This window comes from Chiloscyllium plagiosum, unplaced genomic scaffold, assembly GCF_037043375.1.
Source record: "Chiloscyllium plagiosum isolate Xiang-an unplaced genomic scaffold, Cpla_swu_hap1 HiC_scaffold_32, whole genome shotgun sequence".
Taxonomy (NCBI): Eukaryota; Metazoa; Chordata; class Chondrichthyes; order Orectolobiformes; family Hemiscylliidae; genus Chiloscyllium; species Chiloscyllium plagiosum.
Window position 1 is genome coordinate 11,194,646 of NW_028270170.1, and position 17,151 is coordinate 11,211,796.

The 17,151-nt window shown below is 40.6% G+C and overlaps 1 protein-coding gene across 1 annotated transcript in view; it reads left to right on the forward strand.

Moving 5' to 3' along the window:
• The window catches only part of LOC122539664 (uncharacterized), a 38,602-nt gene extending 21,838 nt beyond the window's left edge, over window positions 1–16,764 (forward strand). Inside the window, exons 3-10 of the mRNA XM_043674658.2 lie at window positions 4,846–5,032; window positions 5,625–5,773; window positions 8,469–8,578; window positions 9,698–9,739; window positions 10,401–10,543; window positions 11,970–12,168; window positions 14,451–14,524; window positions 16,154–16,764. Of these exons, the coding sequence (XP_043530593.2) occupies window positions 8,482–8,578; window positions 9,698–9,739; window positions 10,401–10,543; window positions 11,970–12,168; window positions 14,451–14,524; window positions 16,154–16,426 (828 nt within the window). The 5' untranslated portion in view covers window positions 4,846–5,032; window positions 5,625–5,773; window positions 8,469–8,481 and the 3' untranslated portion in view covers window positions 16,427–16,764. The remainder of the gene's footprint in view (window positions 1–4,845; window positions 5,033–5,624; window positions 5,774–8,468; window positions 8,579–9,697; window positions 9,740–10,400; window positions 10,544–11,969; window positions 12,169–14,450; window positions 14,525–16,153) is intronic.
• Window positions 16,765–17,151: the final 387 nt, after the last annotated feature.

Below are 17,151 nucleotides of genomic sequence, written 5' to 3' on the forward strand. Positions count from 1 at the left end.
AAAAACAGTTAATGTCTCGAGTCCAGTGACCCTTATTCAGAAATAAATGCAACAGGGCAATATTTCTCCTGATGATGGGAAAGGTAGGATGGAAAGAAGTAGAGAAGCTGAATAGGTGATAATGCTGTTTGAATGGTTGAAAATTGGCTGGCTGTGCTGAAAGCAGCCCATTTCATAACTGCACCTGGGGTTGTGGGAGTCGGTAAAACAACATGAAGAAGGATGTTCAGGTTCTGAAATTGATAAATAACTGTTGAGTCCTGAAAGCTGGAAGGTACATAAGCAGAAGATGAGGCGTTGTTCCTCCAGCTTGTGTTGAGCTTCGCTGGAACACTGCAGTGGGTCTGAGGCAGAAATGGTCAGAAAGGGAACCCAGTGATATGTTGATGTGATAGGCAACAGGAAGCTCAGGGCCATTTTTGCAAACAGAATGTAGGTGTTCGGCAAAGTGGTCACCCAGTGTGTGTTTCATCTCCCCAGTGTTGAGGAGAGTGCATTGTGAGCAGCGAATACAGTAGACTAGATTGAGTGAAGTGAGTAGTGATTGTTACAATTCAGCCAAGTGAACCTCATAGAATGTGAGTTGCCTTATTGGGCGGTTAACCTGGCTCAATCAGGGAGTCCAGGCTGACAGGTAAACACAGGTTCTGTTCACTCTGGGGGCTGAATCAGTGTCAAGGACTCTCCATGTGTGAATAAAGGGTGACTTGCTGATGGGGTACCAGCCTCAGTGGAGTTATTTTGAAGTGAAGTTATATCGCTGTTTCACCCGGAAGGTGTGCTTGGGGCCTTGGTTAGTGAGGAGGGAGGAAACAAACAGACAGTTTACATGGGAGGGTGACGTGGGTGTGTGGATAGGTGTTGAGAATGGAGGAAGAGTAGACTGGGGTGACCTGGTGGAATGGCCCCAGCAGAATGTTGATAAGGGAGGAGAGGGGAATATGTGTCTGATGGTGGCATCCTGCTGGAGGTGGTAGAAAAATGGCTTATGATCCTTTGGATGTTGGAGGTTGGTAGGATGGAAACTGAGGGCAAGAGGCACCTTGTTATTGTTGTGGAAGGGAGGAGTAGGGGTCAGGGCAGATGTCTGGACATAGGTTCAACATCGCTAAGAGTCCTGGTCATTCTCAGCTGAGGGAAAAGGTGAACATTTCTGACGCACCCCTGTAGAAGGTGGCATCGATGGAACAGATGCAATGGTGATGGAGGAACTGGGAGAATGGAATGGCATTCTTATAGGAAGCAAGGTGTGAGGATGTATAGCTAACTGTGAGATACTGTGGGTTTATATTGGATATTGGTGACCAGCCTATCCCCAGAAAAGGAAACAGAAATGTCAAGGAAGCCAAGGGAGGAGTTAGAGATGAATCAAGTGAAAATGAGGAAAGGATGGAAATTGAAAGCTGAATTGATAAAATTGATATCATCATGTATTCAACTAGTGTACACAAAGCTGTCACTAATCTCATCTCATCTTGGGATCTCCCCAACACAGCCTTCCAACTCATAGTCCTCCAACCCTATTCAGCATACTTCTGTCATCTTCCCAAAATCAGCAAACATAACTGTCCAGGCAGACCCATTGTTTATGACCATTCCCACCCCATGGAATTTATTTATTCCTCCCTGTACTTGAACTTTTTTTCTCCCCATGTCCAGTCCCTACCCATTTACATCTGACACTTCATGTCAGTTTCAAAGTTTCCAGTTTGTGGGCACTGACCATTCCCTCTTCGCCATTGATGTGCAATCCCTCTACATACAGCTCCCATCAGAATGGGCAGAGGGTTCTCCACTGCTTCCTGGAAAGAATGTCCTGAGCCTTCCCCATCCATCACCGCCCTCCTCTGCCTGTCCAAGCACATCCTGACCTTGACATCTTCCTCTCACTTTCTTTAGGTCAGAGAGGTAGCCATAGGAACCCACATGGCCCTCAGTTTTACCTGTCTTTTGTGGGATATGGGGAACATTCCTATTTCTTGTCCTACTCGGGTCCCTCCCCACAACTCTTTCCCCAGTATATCAATGACATCATCAATGCTGCTTCTTTCTCATGCTTTTGCTTCTAGCTCAGAAGAAGGGTCACTGAACCTGAAACATTAACTCTGCTTTCTCTCCACAGTTGCTGCCAGGACTGTTGAGTTTGTGCAGAAATTTCTGTTTCCTTAATTTCTTTTTTGGCATTATATGGTGCTCTGCCTTCAACAATGAGTTCAACAGCTTCATATCATCAAGCATGCCCCACCTTTCAATGCGGTCATGGCAGATCAAACACTTCAATGACTTTCATCCGCTCCATCTCCATAACCCTGTACCCCTTTAGTAATTAGAATTACGTCAACCTCTACCTTAAACATACAAAGACTGAGCCTCCAGAGGCATCTGCGAGAGAGAATTCCAAAGGTTCACTGAGTAAAAACAAGTTATCCATATCTCTGTCATGGGTGGTATTCCATTTATTTTTAAATTCTGTCCACCAGTTCCAGACTTGACAAACAGTGGAAATATCTTACCTTCATCTACCCTATCTACCCTTTTAAATATTTTGAGACTTTCAATTAGATCACCTCTCATTCTTCGAAACTCTGAAGAACACAGACCCAGTTGGCCAATCCCTCTTCATAGGACAGATCTAGCTTCCTGGGAACAAGCCTCGTGAACTTTCATTGCATTCATTGTACGGCAATAATATTCTTTCTGAGATAAGGAGATGAAAACTGAACACAGTGCTCCAGGTGTGGTTGAAACAATTATACAATTGGAGCACCTGTGCTTAGGTACCCCGTACTCAAATCCTCTTGCAATCAAGGTAAAACTTCCTTTAGCCTTAGTAATAGCAGGCTGGACCAGCAGGTTAGCTTTAATGAATTGTCAACAAGGACACTTGGGTCCCTTTCCAACTGCTTACCATTTAGGGAATAATCTACACACTTGTTTCTCTGACCAAAGTGGATAACCTAACATTATACTGCATGTGGCACAATCTTATCCTTTCAGTAAACCTGTCCAAATCCTCCTGAAGCTATAACAACTTGCTGTTTTTCTGTTTTGTTTGTAATATATTGAAAGAACGTCAAGTTCATCCAGCACAATTTCCAATGAACTCTGCCCTGCACTTCGAATCCCTATCTTGTTCCTAAGATTTTGCTTGCGGTCAGAACTGACCTTTACGGTGCTATTAATAATCACTCTTGTCAGTGCTTTCTTCCTTCACTACAACCTTTGCAAACCTCTCTATGTTGTCATTTCATAACCCTTTTGATCCATAATCTCTGTCATCGATTAAAATTTCCCTTTAGCTGCACTCCGTCCCAACCTGCCCAACAACACTATGTATGTTAGCTTCCCATTTTACTTCAGATCGCAAGGAGCGTTGAATGGATTCAAAGCCTTGACTTTGTTTCTGACTTCACAGACACTGCCAGACCTACTGGGCATCTCTGGCATTTTCAGTTTTTAATACAAATACTTAAATTTGTTTGGTTATCCATGTCATTTGGAATCCTTAAATATCATGAAAAATGCCAATGACTTATTCAATATTTTGGGATTCTTTTTGACTTCAGGAGGTAGTATATCACACATAGGATAGTCTCAATCCCCTGTTAAGAAGCCTTCCAAATGTAGTTTCCAGTGTTTTGAGTCAGGTGAGCCAAGTTTTACACTGCTATCTAAAGTTAAAATGCCTCTATCAAATCAATTCCTTCTATTTTTTTCTCAATTTATCTCTGTCTTCTTGAAATTGTGACACCATGATAGGGAATGGTTGATGGGATTTCCCAGTATCAGACCCAAGAGGCAATCACTATGGATGGGTGACATTGAGTGTTGGTTGAAGAGCCGTTCTCATTGGTCCAATCCTCTCCATTAGAGTGGTGCTTCAAAAGAACAGCAGGGCAGGCAGCATCCAAAGAGCAGGAAAATTGACATTTCAGGCAAAAGCCCTTCATCAGGAATGAGGCTGGGAGCCTTGGGGAGAGATAAATGGGAGGTGGGGGGGGGGGGGGGGGAGGTGGAGCTGAAGAGGAGGCAGCTGAAAGTGCGATAGCTGGATGGAGGTGGGGTTAAAGGTGATAGGTCAGAGAGGAGGGTGGAGCGGATAGGAGGAAGGAAGATTGACAGATGAGACAGGTCATGAGGACGGTGCTGAGCTGGAAGGTTGGAACTGGGGTAAGGGGGTGGAAGGGGAAATGAAGAAACTGGTGAAGTTCACACTGATGCCGTGGGGTTGAAGGGTCCTGTGGCGGAAGATGAGGCGTTCTTCCTGGACCTCCTCCATTGTCACTCCCTTACCACCTGACACCTGGAGGAAGAATGCCTCATCTTCCACCTCGGGACCCTTCAACCCCATGGCATCAATATGGACTTCACCAGTTTCCTCATTTCCCCTCACCCTACCTTACCACAGTTCCAACTTTTTATCTCAGCACCATCCTCATGACCTGTCCCACCTGTCAATCTCCCTTCCCATCTATCTGCTCCACCCTCCTCTCCGATCTATCACCTTTACCCCCACCTCCATCCACCTAATACACTCTCAGCTACCTCCTCCCCAGCCCCACCCCCTCCCATTTATCTCTCCACCCCCAAGACTCCCAGTCTCATTCCTGATGAAGGGCTTTTGCCTGAAACATCGATTTTCCTGCTCCTCAGATGCTGCCTGACCTGCTGTGCTTTTCCAGCTCCACTCTAATCTTGACTCTAATCTCCAGCCTCTGCAGTACCCACTTTCACCCAATCCTCTCCATGCCCAATGTCCATAATACCAGGGAGAGAAGGGAGAGAGAGATTGTGGAAGAGGGAGAGAGAAGTCATATTTCTAATAGATTTATTTTGTTATTGTAGGATTGGAATCCTCACCCGTGGCCAGATATGGTCAGGGCTCTGGCTCCTCAGTCAGTGCAAGTGTTTGTGCGCCAATTGGGGAAGCAGGAGCTGACATTTCAGGAAGCAAATCCGATGCCATGTCTGAGATAGAAATGATAAAGCGAGCCATCTCTAAAAAGAAACTGGATGAAAATATCCAAGACAGGTACTTTTTCTAACCTCAAACTGACCCACCAACCAGAAGGAATGCAAGTGGCACATGCTGACAAAGACTATTTTTGCTACATGAGGCAGTATATTGTATCTCTGTACTGTACTGAGAACCAGATAGCAATATCTAATGACAGCTCTTACCAGACTAATATTGTGGATAATATATCAAATTTTTCATCCAAAACTTTATCATAAAGCGAAGTGACACGTTTTATAATCATCAATGGAACAATACTTCATACTTGCTTTCTGCACTCAGTGATGTGCATAACTTTGTAAACTTTGTTTCTGTTATGATGAGCAATACTTTGCATGACTGCTAATCCAAAGTAAAATAATTTGATAATTCATTGTGGCATTTGCTTTTCTGAATCTCCATATAAATCAACGTACTCAACGCTGTTGTGACTATTCCATGATCTTGAACACTTTTATTTATGAAAAAAATATATATACTTGATTTTATAACACGATTAGACAGGGAATTGTGCAGTTAATATCACTGACATTGTCCATTTTATGTCTAAGTGAAAAAGGAAATCCTGAATAAACTGATGTCTTTTTTCTCTTTTTTCTCTTTCCAGGAAGATAGACAGAGAGAACAGCTTTGTGAAACAACTGAAGGATGATTTCATTTATGTCATCACAGAAGTGATAGAGACAAAGGATCCATGTTATCTAGTGAAAACATTCAAGGCATCTTTAGGGATGAAATTCCTACTTAAGCCTTTCAAGGGGAGTATAACCGTGTCTGTAGTGATTGTAATGAGGTCAACCAGAAAATGGGTTCCCTGATTAGGACTGTTAATATGGTCCAATCAGAAAGCCCTGGCTGACAGATTTAAACAGGAGTGTCCATTTATGATGCATGTTACTTGTTTTCTGATCAAAAAAGCAATGTTACATGATGAACTGGGAACTGCTGCTTTAGTGTCTAATGTGTGTTAACATTTAGCTTCATTCCTTTCTTGTTTGATATGCCCAATCCTCCTAGTAATCCTGTTTTTAGAATCTAAATGAAAACGATTCAAAATGTTCTGCTTATTCTTGGTGGGAGCAGGCTATAATTTTTTTATCTGTTGAAATATGGGTTGTAAGGATTATATATTGTAACAGAAGGAAACTGTATCTTAGTAGTGTTACTAAGTGTGAAGTACTCTATGTATTGAAGCAAATGTTAACGAAATTGATTTTACACTCATTTTTCAATATGTAAAAGAGTAAATATTAATAAATGAGGGCTACTTATGCTTCATACAGAACTATTGTAAGTAAAGAAACACAAGTTAAATTCTGTACATCCTCGTTTAATTTGTTCTGATATTAGAATTTGAAAGCTAAGTTGTTCCTTGTTAAAAGTGTATCATGGATTGGTATCTCAACAATAAAAAAGCTCAAACTGGGAGAATTTTTATACCTAAAAAAAAATTAAACAGGAGTGTCAGGGGTTCTGTTCTCTCTGTGAGCTGGCACTGAGGAAGCTGGATCAGTGTCAAGAACTCTCCACATGAAATAAAGGGTGATTTGGTGATGGGATGGAGTTATTCCAGTACTCCAGTATTAAACTGTCACCAAAATTGATAGATGAAGGATGGGCTGTAGATGCCATATACATGGACTTTAGTAAGGCATTTGATAAGGTTCTCATGGTAAACTAATAGAGAAAGTGAAGTCACATGGTGTAGAGGGTGTTCTAGCTAGGTGGATAAAGAACTGATTAAGCAACCGGAGTCAGAGGAATAGTAGTTGAAGGGAGTGTCTCGAAATGGAGAAAGGTGACCAGTGGTGTTCCACAGGGATCTGTGCTGGGGCCACTGTTGTTTGTGATATACATAAATGATCTGGAAGAGGACACTGTTGGTATGATCAGCAAGTTTGCAGATGACATGAAGATTGGTGGAGTAGCAGAAAGCATAGGGGACTATCAAAGAATATAGGAGAATATAGATAGACTGTAGAGTTCAGCAGAGAAGTGGCAGATGGAGTTCAATCCAGGCATATGTGAGGTGATGCATTTTGGCAAGTCTAATTCTCAAGTGAATTATACAGTAAACTGAAGAGCCTTAGGAAAAGTTGATGAGCAGAGAGATTTGGGAGTTCAGGTCCATTGTACCCTGAAGGTTGCTGCACAGGTGGATAGAGTGGTCAAGACAGCATACGGTATGCTCGCCTTCATCAGGCAGAGTATTGAGTATAAGAGCTGGCAGGCATGTTAAAATTGTACACAACTTTGGTTCGGCCGCATTTAGAATACTGTGTACAGTTCTGGGCGCCACATTACCAAATGGATGTGAACGCTTTGGAGAGGGTGCAGAGAAGATTTATGAGGACGTTGCCTGGTATGGAAGGTGCTAGCTATGAAGAGAAGTTGAGTAGATTAGGTTTGTTTTCACTAGAAAAAAGGAGATTGAGGGGGGACCTGATTGAGGATTACAAAATCATGAAGGGTGTAGTCAAGGTAGATAGAGATGAGCTTTTTCCCAGGGTGAAGGATTCAATAATGAGAGGTCACGCATTCAAGGTGAGAGGTGAAAAGTTTGAGGATACAGGCAGCAGTACTTTACACAGATGGTGGTAGGTGCCTGGACCGTGTTGCCAGCGGAGGTAGTAGAAGCAGGCATGGTAGATTCACTTAAGGTGCATCTGGGTGAATGAGTAAGTGGGGAGCAGAGGGATACAGATGCTTAGGAATTGGGCGACACGTTTAGACAGTCAATTTGGATTGGCTCAGGCTTGGAGAGCCGAAGGGCCTGTTCCTGGGCTGTAAAGTTTCTTTGTTCTTTGTTCTATGTGACTGATTAATTCCTGTGTAGATGGTTTACAATGAGAGAGGGACATGAATTCAAATCCCATTTTTGTAGCTAGGGAATTTAAATAGTCAGTCAAATAAAAATCTCGTACACTGTAACAGTAATAGTGGTAATGAAGTTACTGGAATATTAGGAAAATCCATATGGAACAGTAATGTCATTCAGTGACATTAGTTGCTTTACTAATTTACAAGAAGTCATTGACAGATCACAGAGGTTTGCTGCGGTCACATATCACAGGGATAGCTCTGACATTGGCAGGTTCACTTCAAGTTATACTTAGACCGGAGAAGTTGCCATTTTTAAAGGGAGAAGACCCTGAGTAGCAGCTGCATGCAGATTCTCTGAAGGAGGAATGAAACAGAGGCAGAGCAGTAGGCCATTCAGCCCATTGAACCTGTTCTGTATTCAGTTACATCATGACTGATCAACTACCTCAGTGTTGCTTTCCAGCATTATCTCCAAAATCGTTTGATGTCATTAGTCTAAAGAATTTTATTGATTCCTGTCTTGAATATGTCCACAGTCATGTCACAGCATTCCAATGATTTACCACTCCCTGAGTGTTTAAAAGGGTTAACTTTATATATTAAATATTATGTTTTTCTTCATTATATTAGATTGCTGCAGAATGCAAAATGGAAGAGACAAAAAAAAATTATTTCCTGCTGGAACTCCTATTGCATACAAGGTTTTAGAACTAGCGATTGCTGGGGATGACACTTTAGGTATGTAGATGGAGAAGAGGAAACCTGAAAATGGACAGGAGACTGGCCTGGTAGCAACTTGCTTGTGTTACCTCATGTTAATCCAACTTCCTTCAGCTGTTTGTCTCATCTCCATGTATGCAATATTCTAGAGACTTTGTATTTTATAGAGATACCAGAATACAAACACTTTAGATGCTTGGCTGAAGTTCCTATTTGCTCACCCTTGCATTTAGCATTGTCACCCAGCTCAAAATAAATTGGCAATCCCTCCACTAAGACAGCAGTGAGTGAGGTCAATCAATTCCAGACCAATTCAGACAAGCAGCGTACATCAGGGACTGGCTACGCTGCAGCAAATACAGCAATCTATGCCTGCTTAAAGTCGTTCTCCTATCCACAATGTCCTGGTCAGAAATGATATGGAAAACTTGCCACTTTGCATGATAGGTGGAACTCCAGCACTATTCATGAGCTTCACGCATTATCCTGGAAAAGAGAATTCATGTACATGGGAGCATAACTTTCACTCTCTCTACCAACAGTGTCCCTACTTCTGGGGCAGAAGGCCTGGGTATAAGTCCTTTCCACCCCAGCCATGTGTAATAATATCCTTGAACTGGTCAACTGGAAACTGTTATACTGTCCACAGGATGCACTGTGGAAAAAGCTCTCCAAGGTGTGTCTTCAGCAGCATCTCCCAGATCTGACGCTTCCACAAAGGACTAAGGGCAGCAAGTGCATGGGAACATTGATATTGGCCATTCTTTTATTGTTGTCAAAGTGCTGGAGTTCTTTACCTAAAGCAATTGTGGAAGCATCTTCACCACATAAGTTCAAGAAATCCCAACACCAATCCAATATATATAATGAATGGGAGCCTTAATAATAAAATTGTGATGATCTCATGCATTAGTATCTCTGTAACTATTAAGGCCATTGTTTATTTCAGCTTTTCCTATTTGACTACACACTGTTGGATGGCAAGGCAATAGCTATAAAGGGCGTAGGGGGATTAGTAAATGACATGGTTAATGGGTTGAACAAGGAACCATTGATGATTCTTGTTGTTTTACAAAAGTCCTAGCATTGACAGCCAATTCCTTTTAGGAATTCAAATTTTTTTTTCTGGTTTTTCAGGATTCCAATGGATGAAAACTGAACTTCACTCTCTGCAACTTAGTAAGTCTGCATTATATTTCATAATGCATTTTTTCACTAATCCAAGTAATCACAATACCACCATCCTAATGATTTGAAGGTCAAAATCAGAATCAAATCATCTTTAATGTATAACATCGGGAGAATCCAGCTCCACCTGCACAGTTTCTTAGATTATCAACAGTAACCCAAATTACAACAGTGTGATTTTATAATTTGGTTCATCATCTTTGCTTTTAACATGCATAGTCATCTCTTAGAACAAAAATGGTATGTCCAATGTCCATTGACGTGGAACATCCACAATGGTCCGTAAGAGTTAAGCCCATCACCTCCTGGAGAGACAAAGCAGCTTGAGGTAACCCCATGTAAATCACTGCTTATCTACCACACACCAAAGGTCATCCTAATCTCTGGGGATAATCGGAGATCAAACACACCCAAAAAATATATGTCTGAAATTCCCAGGAAGTTCAACATTCCTTCGGGTAATTTCTCTGCATTCAGAACGCTCCGATAAAAGCTCCAATGTGGCGACCTGATTTATTTACCTGGATGTTTCCCCAGAGGATGTTAAGAAGTTTTGGGTAATTGTAGCCTGATCTCACTGACTAAATAAACATTTCTAATTTTATGACAATTTCTCCTGAAATCTCAGTTATAATAACTTCTTGCTTTGTAGCATTCTTGTCTGCCCAGAAAGCTGAGATTGACAAATCACTTGCTGAACTAACTAAGCTGCCGAAAGACAAACGCCTGCTGTTCCACAACACATTCCTTGAGATTCTTGGCAGCAGTGATAATCTTCCAGATATTGAGACAATGGTTTGTACTTTCATCCTCTGAAATTTAAAAGTAGAGATATTGCTAGCCAATGATATTTTGGTGTCAAAAACTTGTTTCCTTTTGGAAGGATTGATTTCAATAGTGGGAAATAAAATACATTTATAGAAATAAGACCTGCTCAAGTGTAATCAGGCTGCTAACGTGTTGTCATAAAGTTTGAGGTGGGCTAAGTTATGAATATGCCTCAATTCTTGCAAAACCATCTTCTAATGCCCCTTTCAGACTGTTAAGCTAGACAGATGACAAACCGTGTTGCTTGACTCTTAAGGGTGTAAGATCACATGTAACACAGCCAGAATTAACTATCAAAGCTCATTGGAATGATGGGGGCTGTAAAATTCGAAATAAAGCTCAAAATTGGCAACAGAGTAGAGGAAACAAAGTTCTATTGCATATCAAAAATATTTATTTATTTTATCTATAATAAAAAAGTGAGAGTTGCCATTGTCCCAGAAGACTCCTTATTTTTGGCACATCTCTACATTAAAATATAGTTCACTCATTCAAAATTAAAGAATCAATTGCAAGGCTTTCTTGAATAAACGAAGAAGGAACTTATTACTATGTAACCTTGAGAAAGAAAGTATGCTACACATAGCATACCACATTTACACACTCACAGACACAGGTCATGCAGTCATAATAATGAAATCTATTAATTAGAGAGTCATAGAGTCGTGGACATGTACAGCATGAAAACAGACCATTCGGTCCAACTCGTCTATGCAGACCAGATACCCCAACCCAATCTAGTCCCATTTTCCAGCACTTGGCCCATATCCCTCTAAACCCTTCGTGTTCATATACCCATCCAGATGCCTTTTAAATGTGATATCTTTGAATTGTTGATGAATTTGTCCAATTTGCTTGATCTTTTGAGACACTGAGAATGAAAAGCAAGGCTGCAGTGAGAGTCATTCAGCTGAACCGTTTCAAATCCATTACGTCTCCTCTTTCCTTTGCCAAACAATTTCAGATAATTTGTTTATTCCTGTGTTCTGGATTAATTTATTTTAAATCAACTTGAATAATCTGAAGAAAAGACTTTCATCCTATTTTATGAACTCTTTAAAAAGGTGTATAGAAAACTGGATATACAGATCGAAGTGACTGGTCTCAGTCATTTTGATGACTTGTTAATTTTAGTTCAGACTTTTATTAACTGTCTCATGAAGCATGGCTAAACCAGGTCAGCTGATAACAGTGGCCATCCAAAGTCAGTGTTTTTCCTTTTATAATAAACATTTCAGTTCACAATAGCTTTCAGTATTAGATGCTGATGATGGCTGTTAAACAGTGACAGTCCATTTTTGCCACTGTCATAACAATCCCATTGTCCCATTGGACACAAAAGTCAATCTAATTTTAACTTTCTACTCTTGCACATTCCCCCACATGTTTGAAGTTTGACCAAATGTGCGAAAGTCTCCAACCTGACCTTCAAATACTGGACCTGATGGAAGATAAGGATGCAGCACGTGTGGAGAAGCTGCTGGATCTATTAGGAATTCGGAAGGCTGATCCACCGGGACAGTCCCTCACCTTCACACCTGGTCAGAATGAAGTCATTAAGACTGTAGCCATTCTCATCCAGTCACTCAACGGTATGATTTAAAGTGTACTTCGTGAAACTTACAGTTCATTAATGAGTTAACTTCTACCTTCCGATTCCTAGGGCTAAACTCTGGAATTTTCTGCTTTAAACCTCTCTTCCTCTCTGTCACACTCTTGCCTCTTTTAATATATTACTTAAAACCCCCTCTTTCATCATGATTAATTGTCTGATGTCAATTTGTTTTTGCTACCGTCCCCATGAAATGCCACAAATACATGCAGAAGTGAACATGGTATTATCAAATAACTGACATCAACACCAAAGGATCCAGTTGGTTAATTGCTAACATTATCTGTGTACTGTATTGCTGTGCTCTGTGCTGTAACCCAATATATTTCTGGCTGTAAGCTGACCAGTATGGCTGAAGAGCATTTAAAGAGAGATTCCTTGAAAAGTATCCTTACTGAAAGCTGAGAAGGAGATGCTTTGAATCACAGGGTCTGCAATCAGTCATGTTGAGTTTTCTGAAACAGAGGCACAAGGAACAGACTGGAGATTGGGAGGCTTGAACATTTTGAGTTAAGGACACTCTGTTACTGATCCAATTGCTTCAGTTGTCTTATGGTTGCTCTGGTACTGACTGGAAAAGCTATTTGACCAAAGGAAGGGTGTGACAACAAACTGTTATAAAGTTCAATGCCTGTGGACTATGAGTGACAATTTACAATGCAAAGTTTAGCTTTGCTGTGAAGGAATGCACTGACAATATTTGCAGTGACCTGATGCTGGAGTGAGTGCGAATGAAATTTTCTGGAATGAGCAGTAGATCTTATGAGGAAAGATTAAACAGAGTAGGATTGTTTCCACTGGAAGGAATGCATTGACAATATTTGCAGCCTCACCCAGAGGCTCCCTGCCTTCATTCCTGATGAAGGGCTTTTGCCCGAAACGTCGATTTTCCTGCTCCTTGGATGCTGTCTGACCTGCTGTGCTTTTCCAGCACATTCTAATCTACACTCTGATTTCCAACATCTGCAGTCCTCACTTTATGCCTAATATTTGCAGTGACCTCATGCTGGAGTGAATGCAAATGAAACTCCCTGAAATGAGCAGTAGATCTCATGAGGAAAGATTAACAGGATAGAATTGTTTCCACTGGCATGTAGAAAACTGATGGATGACATGACTGAAATTTGTAACTTCCTGAATGTCTTTACAAGATCTACAGCAAAGGTGGATTCCTCTTGCAGCTAAGTCCTTTCTAGAGGCACTGTTTAAAATGTGAGTTTGCCCACCTAGAACCGAGACGAGGAAATTAAGGTTCTCTCAGAGGGCTGTGTGACTTTGGAATTCTCAGAAGATGATAGAGTCAGGTTCACTGAATATTTGTGAAGCTGTTATAGACATTCTTGTCAGGCAGTCTTGTCAAGGGTTAACGGGGTGGATTGGAATGTGGAAGGCAAAATACAAACAGAGCAACCGTGATCTTATTTATTGGTAGAGAGGCTGAATAGCTTAATTCTGCTGCTAATTTGCATGTTCATAGGCAAAGAGGAGGATGATGAGCATTGTTCAGTCTGATATTTCATGGAACATAAATCCAGGTCTGTGTTAAATCTGTCTTACAATATGTTCAGAGTTTGTTGGCACTTCTTGAAATATTTTCAATCTATGTGATCCAAATTTAAACAACTCCACCCCAATCTGCTCTGTAAACATCTAAAATCATTACTGTTGAGTGCCAACTATGTACATGTTTATGACCAGACCTATGAAGTGTCCTGTGTGGAACTGGATATTTTACCTTCCAACAAGGCAAGACCAAGGAATGGTTTTAGTTCACTGGAGCACAAACTGCACCAAATCCCAAGTATCAGACTAATGACAGATTTTCCTCAGCTGAATGAAATACAATTGCATTAAATATAAGAACTCTAACTTCAGCTTCTGTATCTTGATGACCTCATCCTCTCGTAATCTCCTCTGGCCTTGAAATCCTCCCAGCCATCTTTATTCCTCCAATTCTTCTTGTAGAACCACAATTTAGATCCCTCTACCATTAGTGAGTGGTTCCCAGTTGCCTCTAGGATTCATTCCCTACATTTCTCCACAATTCAACCTCTTTCTCCAGTGTCAACCTGTTACCTAAAACGTTTAGTCACCTGTTCTCATAACTACTTGCCTGTGAAATTTATTTGATAAATTTCTGTGTAATGCTTTGGGCCATTTTACCATGTTTAAGTAAGGCTCTGACATTGTTGTTGTTGTTCAAGCGCAAACTCAATGGAGTTTCAACACAGAAAGGCCTGAATTATTCTCCTTACTTTTCAGAACTGAATCCTGATATTCTACCTGATTTGGCTGCTAGTGTTAAGATGAAGATAATACCCACACTATTAAAACTGGTAAGAAATAAGCTTTGTCATTAATTCTGGTGAACGTGTGTAGAGTTTGTCGAGACACATTAATTGACTTGATGCTGACCAGGATTTGAATCATATGACGGCTTCAGAAGAAAGAGGTTCTTTAATGGAGCTAATTATAACGTAAGAAATGTTTTGAAATACAGAGGACAGAAATTACTGTCACTCATGTTAATATATGAATCATCAAAGGACTTGTAATAAATTCTTCTGTGTGATAACTTTAACAGATTTTACAAACTTCAGGAAGAACTTGATAGAATTTGCATAATACAAAAGGAAAATGCATGACCTTTGGACTGTGAGAAGCAGTAGTCCATCTCCAAATCAGGGACAGCACGTATAACAGAGAATCAGGGTTATGAGGGAAAAGGCAGGAAAGTAGAGTTGAGAATTTTCAGATCAGCCATGAATGGTGGAATAGACTTGATGGGCTGAATGGCCTACTTTACCTTCTATGTTTTAACAAGGCCAGTAAAAACTGGTAAATCCCAATTGGCTACTCATCAATTCTCTCCTGGTTTTGGCATTAAATACCAGTAGCATTTCAATTCACTGCCACCAGCTAGAACACAGCTCTCCCTGGTAGCTTTCCACTGGTAGCTGGGCAGTAGATTTCTGATCTCAGAAGTTTGTATCATTCACAATTTCATGACTTAAATTAAATTGGTTCTCCAAACTGATTTTAAGTTTTCATAGCTATCAACATTGATGTAGTTTTTAAATTTTATTGGTAACTTAAATTAAATTTGAAACAGTATGTCAGATGTGCGCTTGAATGGAACACAGACACTCATAGCTCTTTTTAAACTTTTATACTTTTGCTGTGAAAAACCCCAAAAAGAGAACAATGAAAATGTGATATTTAGTGAAGGAGCTGTAATACTTAATGAATCGATAAATTGTTGGAGGGTTATTTACAAATTGTATTGTATCTGATGCGCATGGCTCCTTGTTTAAGTTTTGGATCCTTTCAGATATGTAGCCATCATTTTCTGTATCTCCTTTGTGGCTTCCTTCCCACTTAGCCCCTAGATGTGGAGTGTGGAGTGCAAAGCATGTGCTGTTGGTGTTAGACAAATGTGACCAGCCTATCTTCTCCGCACAAGATAGACATAAATCCAAGAGAAACAAAGTTGACATCAGACAACAGCTTGGATACCTCTGACAGCACCCAGCTTTGCAGTGGTTCCAATTCTCACAAACCATAGAGCTATGAAGGGAGTACTGAGCTTATGTGTGTTGTGTTTCTGTATGACTCTCTTTTGATTGTGGAGCCAAAGCAATGAAGATCGAGTATTGAATCCCTTGGAAGGCTGGAAACATTCCTGCATGCGCAGAAGTTTGTTCAGTATATTGAGTGATTCCACAGCACAATAATTATCCTACAGGAAGAATGAGCACTGCAGATACTGGAAAATAGCTGATACCTGTGGAATTGTCCTCTAGCCACACACATCACCTGCTCGAGTGAAGGAATTTGAGGGGAAACACATGTGGAATGAGTTAACTCTTTATGTTGTTGACGAGACAGTCTCTTAAGTTACCTGTTCCTTGTTCAAATAAAATCAGCAACTTACATTGTATGTTTTACTCCAATTGTTTTTCCAGCTGGAAAAGATTGAGAAACGATATTTCAACCCATTTCCAATTCAGTTGGTGGATGAAGCTGGAAATATGCAGAAACCTGAGGAGACTCTGGAAACCCTGGCCCTTCAGTTGACAGACAGTGAACTTCTAACATCTCAGAAGATTCTGAAAGAATTTGGAGTTGACCTAAAGAGAGCGAAGTCTACAATCACACACCATTGTGATAATGGGCAGAAGGCGATGCTGTTTCACATCTTCAGTAGTTTGTACATTCTCAGTGCTTGTGCTGAGTAAACATGATTCATGCAATGGTCCATGGCCCTGCTGGTGTCAGCCTTGAATCTTCAGATATCTCCTTGCTGATGTGAGGCTGCATCTCATCCTTATCTTTCCCCTTGTTGATGTTGTCCTTCAGTCTGATAATGATGGCAATATGCTCCTTTGGTCATTTTTTGGCTACTTGATGATCACCTTTGATGCAGAGGGTATCTTTTGTGCTTTGTGTTTGCCTGTAGCATTGTAGAACTACAAAAATTATATCTTTGTCAGCTCTCTAAGCTAATGTAGTGTGCATGGTTTTATTATATTCTGCTGTATCACCTGTTACTTTGGTTCAATGAAGTCCTTGTATCTTACAATCGTGAAAGGAGAATTAATTGCAGTTCTACAGCACATTTCTCAACTTCAGGATCGTTCAAAAATCTTTACAGCCAATGAATTCCTTTTGAAATGAAATCATACTTGTAAAGTTTAGAAAAATGGCAGCTCATTCATGCAGAGCAAGATCCCACATAGTGACATAAAAATCTGTAATTTCTGTAATGTTGATTGAGAGATGAATATCAGCCCAATGACCATTTCTTGCCTAATTACTTAATCAGTGGGAGCATACAACAACACTTGCCTTTATAGATCCCTTAACATAGAAAACTGTACTCATGGACATCACAGCTGCATATTCAGACAAGCACAGACACCAAACTTAAGGAGATGTTATTTTATGACCAAAAGCATTGTGA